The sequence below is a fragment of the Phragmites australis genome, chromosome 6 (genome assembly GCF_958298935.1).
Source record: "Phragmites australis chromosome 6, lpPhrAust1.1, whole genome shotgun sequence".
In the NCBI taxonomy this organism is placed as follows: domain Eukaryota; kingdom Viridiplantae; phylum Streptophyta; class Magnoliopsida; order Poales; family Poaceae; genus Phragmites; species Phragmites australis.
This window is the reverse complement of record NC_084926.1, coordinates 2,310,716-2,316,880: the sequence shown is the minus strand read 5'-3', so window position 1 is coordinate 2,316,880 and position 6,165 is coordinate 2,310,716. Positions and strand designations below refer to the sequence as shown.

The 6,165-nt window shown below is 46.1% G+C and overlaps 1 protein-coding gene across 1 annotated transcript; it reads right to left on the bottom strand.

Annotated features, from left to right (window-relative positions):
• Nucleotides 1-2,758: 2,758 nt before the first annotated feature.
• On the bottom strand, nt 2,759-4,602 carry LOC133920338 (RING-H2 finger protein ATL13-like). Its single transcript, XM_062364951.1, has one exon. The coding sequence runs from the start codon at nt 4,227-4,229 to the stop codon at nt 2,904-2,906; it is 1,326 nt and encodes a 441-aa protein (XP_062220935.1). The 5' UTR covers nt 4,230-4,602; the 3' UTR covers nt 2,759-2,903.
• Between the last annotated feature and the right edge of the window lie 1,563 nt (nt 4,603-6,165).

Below are 6,165 nucleotides of genomic sequence, written 5' to 3'. Positions count from 1 at the left end.
TTTTTTATTTTACTGTATTTAGACTCTTTATTTAGATATTTTGCTTCCTGTATGAAAATCGAACGATTAATTTTCTATAATTTTTAATTTCGAATTTAGCTATTTGCTAATCGTATTTGATATAGACTCTTTGATTTAATCTAAACCGTTAAATGTTCATAACCAGTGGCTGGTCCAAAAAAGTTGAAAAGGTGTCTCTATTATAGCACGACATATCACATATCCTATGCACTATATCACAAATCCAATAAAATTAAGGTTCAAATTAGGGAAAATGCAATAGAAATAGTTCAAATAAGAGTACCAGTTGGTTTTACATGAATATAAATTGCAAATTATCTAAAGAAAATTTCAATTTCAATTTCACACTTCAATGACCCATATTTTGGAAGTGCTTGATTACATCGTCAACACTAACCTTTAAAAACATGCTCACTTATAAATGCCACGAGACAATCATTCAATAGTTGACTACCCATACAATTTCTCAACTTGCTTTTCACAAAAATCATACCAGAAAATACTCTTTTTGACACTCGCCGTAGCCACCAGTAAGAGCAATACTAATTTGAGAGGTAAATAAGTCAAGTTGTATGTTAAATGTTTTTTTTGAAAAAGCTTAACAGAGAGCTCATCAAGAGTCTTTAGATCATTAAACCTACCATCACTTCTCATATGAATAATAAAGTTATTAAGTTGGAAAGAAAGTCTCTCAAATCTATTTCACCTACTTTATACTTGTAGTACCGAACTGCAAAGTAACTCAGTAAGCCAAGTGTGATTCAGTTGCCCAAGGTAGTTAACCAGTGTAGCAAATACTCAACTGAGAACAACTATTTTTAACACTTACAACATGATATTTAAACTAATTTATCTGATTTCAGTGCATCCAATGTACCGAAAAAAGTCTAAGCATCAAGAACAAATGAATTGACCATCAAGGCCAAGGATATACGCAGTTAATTTGTCTCATCCAAATTAAAAATAAAACTGCTGCATCAATTTTGCTCATAGGGTGCACATAAGGACGCACAACTCTCATTTTTAGGGTGGGCTGGGGCACACCTGGTTACCCCTCAGCATTCGACTCTATTCATGATAATAAGTGGTCTAAATTTTTTTATTTTAATTTTATGACCTTAAGAGCGAACGTGGCAGCTCATTTTCTCCTCAAATATTAAGATAATGGAGTAGATTATTAATTGTATTCGATATAGATTTTTATTTAATCTAAACCGTTAGATGTTCATAATAATAAATGGTCTATATCTTTTCTTTTTTTCCAATTCGTGACTTTGAGAGCGAACATGGTTGTTCTTTTTCCCTCTTAAATATTAAGATAATAGATTTGTAATATTATAAAAGATTTTTTCAAAATAAATCTACATATATAATTTTAAAGTTTTTAAATTAAATATTTTGAAAGTTATTGTTAGTTAAAATTTTAAAAGTTTTTTCAAAACGATATGTATTTATGATCGGAGGGAGTTATATCACGTTGACAGCTCGTTGGAGTGAAGGGAGATGACGGGAGGGAATGGGAATTTTGGGGAGATAAAATGGGAATTTGGGGGTGGAGATCACGCTAAACCTTCATGGTTTGATGCGTTTGACTTGTTTGCTGCGGACGACACGCTCGCATCGCACCAACCTCCATGGCTCAAAAGCGGAATAAAGATAGAGAGATGCAACAGAGATCTAAAAACGGTGTGGAGTAGTACGCTCTTCCAAAGCGCATTGACTGTTGGAACAGCCTGTAGCCTGACGGAGTCCACCGTCCTGTTGTCAGCAGTAATGGAGTAACAGCTCACGAACCAAAATCTACAGATGATGACAAGGAGAGAAGATCTCCAATGTCACAAGTAGAGCAGCAGCAGGACCAGTTTTCTTGACCACTGTTCCATCTCATACATAAAACCATTACCTGAGTTAGAGCTCAAGTTCAGATTGCTAGTTATACTCGACATTGCAACTATATGTTTTTTTTTACGGAATCAGACAGGTTCTGCCGTTTCATATTAAGAGAGGAGCAGAGTTTCTTTTTAGTTTACAACGTGGCTGTCCGATCTGGGTGGATGCCCAGATGGCTTAGATATGTAGCATTTGCAATTATATGTAAATATGTAATAGTAGTACTAACAGCTGAAACATTGGATCCACAAATTTTCAGAACTTTGAGAATCAAATTCTAAGGTTCAGCACCCCAGTGTGGGGGGAAAGAGAGGTAGTATATGGATACAGAGGAAAGAATCTTTGTTGACCCTTTACAGATCAGGTTAAGATACTAGCTTCCTAAACTTGACAGCACGCCTGTGTTTCAGCTTCTGCAAAAAGAGAAAGCGATCCTGCCACCATTCCATATACTAGCAGGAGCAAACAAAGGAGCACACTGCACATGGCGATCACCACCGATGAGTGACCAACGAGCCGACCGATCAAATGCATGGATCAAACAAACTCCCTTTCCATGCGTGCAGCGGCTCCTTTGTCCGGGATCCGCATCACGATCAGTCTGGTTTCTGAGAAGCAAGCAAAGCATCACCAGATGTTACATGAGCCCGGCCAGCATACTGATCCACTGTCTGCTGGAGATCAGATAAACAAATCGTACAGTTTACGAGGCAATTTAAGTGGCAAATTTACGAGCTAAATATTTGTCCATTTGTAACTGGAGATGATTTTGGAGTTGAATTATGTCACATTTGTTTCCGAGTTCTGATCAGAAATGGATTCTCACTGCTAAAACAAACCGGAATCAAGTACACAAGTAAAAGAAAGAATCTTCATAGCTTATGAGGTTTTACAAATTACTTCCTGCTTCAATCACTACCAATCTGCCAAAAAAACACAAAGAAAGAGAGAAGAAAAGAATCGTTTTCCTTTGCGTTTGATAGAAATGCTGATCAAGAACAGCTCCCGATTCTGTTGTGTTGCCGGCCTCCGACGACCCAGAGCAAGGTCCTCCTCGCGAACGACGGCCTCTCCTCCGCGAGAGACGACACGACACTGTTGCCGCAGCTTCGGCCCTCGACGTCCCAGTCCGCCTCGCTTCCGCTCTTCTTCTCGTTGCCTTCCTCGCCCTTGGTCACCGGCCACCGGAACGACACCGTGCGCCTCTCGGCGGCCGCGTCGGTGCCTTTCTTGGACGGCACCATCCAAAACTTGGACACGGAGAAGCTGTCCTTAGCGAGCTTAACCATGGCCGCGTCGGACTGCTGCTGCTTCGGGACCGTTTCTGGGAATGGCAGGCGGAGCGACGTCTCCCCGCGCTTGGACGCGCCGAACTCGCATTCAGACATGGCGCCGCGGCGGCAAGACTTGGAGACTGCTGGCTTCTTCTTGGGCGGCTTGATCGCCACGCGTAGCGAAGCGCGCTCGTCCATGACGTACTCGTAGGAACCCATGGAGTGGCACCTTCTTTGCCCGAGGCGTGCCTTGGCATTAACATCGCCATTGACGTCGCTGCTGGTGCCAGCTCCGTCCCCTCCGTTGGCCGTGGCATTCGCATTGGCGTTGCCTTCCACGCACATGAACTTTCCCAGCTTCACCTCGACCACCTCTTCTGCTTCCTCCTGCCCCAACGCGCCACCGCCGACGCCGCTTGGCTCACCGTCGGCGTCGTCTCTGGCCCGTGTCGCCGAGGCGCCCATGTCGCGGGAGCTCTCGGACTCGAGCACCATCACGACGGGGCTGCACGTCGGCGATAGCTCGGCGAGCAGGCACCTCCGGCAGAGTGGGCACGTGGAATGGGACAGCAGCCATGTGTCGATGCACTCCAGGTGGAACGCGTGGCTGCACTTGGGCAGCAACCGGAGCTGGTCGTCGGGCGAGAACTCGCACAGGCAGACGGCGCAGTCGAACGGGTCCTTGCCCGCGCCTTGCCCGCCGCCGCCTCCCACGACGTTGCGGTACAGGAACACCGGGAGCGCGTCGATGAAGGCCTGGTCCACGCCGGCGTCGTGCAGGTGGAACAGCTGCTGCAGCTGCCCCTGGAACGCCGTCACGCTCTCCGCGTCCTCCCGTGCGCGGCGCCGGCGGTGCACCAGTAGCAGGTGGCGCACCACCACGTGGAGCAGCCCGCACACGAAGAAGACGATCGCCAAGATGGCCACGATGAAGAGGATGCTCGGGCTTATCTTGGCCTCCACGTTGCCAAGCGCCGGCGGGGACGCCGGAGGCTGCGGTGGCGACGGCGATGGCGGAGGCAGCAGCCCCGAAGAATTACTCATCCTTGTATCAATCACACAACTCACGAAACCAGAGCAAACGAAATCACTAAACCAGTATAGATCAAAAGCAGAGGCTTTGCTTTATGACCAATCAAAAAGATGGAATCTTTTTGGAGACAATTCTTGGGCATGTGCTAGGAGTCGGGGAAGGATCTTGGCGTGGCCATTCTTGATTACCGTTGCTAAATTCTTGGACCTTTTTCTGGGCGGGTGGTGGATGGCGATGCAACAATAAAGAGTAGAGTAGTACTTGCAGTTGCAGGTTTAGATGGGAGGGAAGCTTTGTGTGAGAAGTCACATTGGAATATAAATTGCAAGGATTAGCCTAGTCCATGGATTAGATAAGGCAATGGAGTATTAGGTATGGGTTAGCAACGTACTCCGAATAGGACATGCAAGTGTGGGTCACTGCGGTGAGGTCATTGGGAAGGTGACACCAATGGATGGAGAATTAGAAAAACAAATCTTTCGGTGGTGATGTTTGTTGATGTGCTAAGATCTGCTTGGTCTCTCTCATCATCCCCCCCCCCCCACACCCTTTTTTGCTGGTTTTGTCGGTGTCTTATGTTTTTTTTTCTTCCCTTGATCGAGTCACTTGAGCTAATATTATAATCGCATTGACTTTTGCAGGATTAACGATGACGTGTGTGATTCTCGCGTTGCCCAGTACCATTCGTTTTGTACTTTTTTCTGCAGGATACGGCATTTGTGACTTGTTAACCTGTCTAGGAAGAACTTGACATGTACTGGTACTTCCCTTGCACTTTTGTTCCATTGACCTGCATCTGCTCTTCTACCGGTACAAATTTCGAATCACAACGAATCACGCGATCCGTAGCCAGGAGCAGAGAGATGTTGCTGTCGCCATAGCCATGCAACTCATGCCAAAACCTGCAAGAAATGGCTGTCTCAGTCCCAACGACTCACTGATCAGTGATCGTTTTACAGCCGGCAAGAGACTGTTTGAGACTTGGAATAAAACCATCTGCTTTGTGTATAAATGGAAGGTGCAAACTGCCGGATCTGATTGCGCGCCATGCAGACAAACAGGGCAGGCAGAATTAATGGCATGATTTGGGAGTAATGGTCTCACTGCAGGCTTGTGAATTGCGATGGCTTTTTCTGTGATTTGTTCAGGTCCCCTAGGCATCGCATTGCACAGATCAGAGAGACGGTGACACAAGGCAGGCATTGGCCAGGGAGAGAGGAAAAGAAGATTGGCGCGAATCCTGATGCGCCTTTCAAATCCAGATGCTGCTGCTGCTGCTTGTGATCGGCGATGGAGTCGATTGGACTTTGCAGGTTTCCAGAAACCTTTCGCCGCGGCAGGCTCCAAAAGCGCCAATTAATTCCCTGCCCGTGCAACAGGACAACGGCGCTGCATGGCGATCTGTAGCTATTTTTACGCCCCACCTCGGTCTCGTGATACTCTGCTGACCACTAGCAGCAAGTAAGCTACTGTACCGCAGGTCAAAACCCGGTCAAGTTAAAAAATTTACAGTCAGTAGGAGAGTACTACGAGTACTGAAACAAAAATGCAGAAAACTACAGTCCTGCAGCACTGCAACGGTGATACAAAAGCAGAAATCGACCACATTTACAAAAGATCGAGCTGAACTGAAGTGAAGCACGGTCAAGATGGATTCACCCATGCTCAGCTCAAACCGTGCTGCCATCTGGACTGTACTGAAGTGCCATGGACAAGCTCACAAGCAAGCAGCATTAGCTGGCATGCATGCATGGAGGTAGGAGCACTAGTAGTAGTAAGTGCTAGTGTTGAGGCCACTAAACTCTGCCTAAGAACAATCAAGGGAGACAGCTTCTCTATGCACGGATTATGTGGGGATTTGACGTTGGAAAGGCACCAAAACTGGCCATCAAATCCCGTGCCGGCAAAAATGGGGTCGACGGCCAACAACCAAGGCGACGATGAGTC

Coding starts and splice junctions, on each gene's coding strand:
- LOC133920338 (XM_062364951.1), bottom strand. CDS start 4,229: ATGAGTAATTCTTCGGGGCTGCTGCCTCCGCCATCGCCGTCGCCACCG.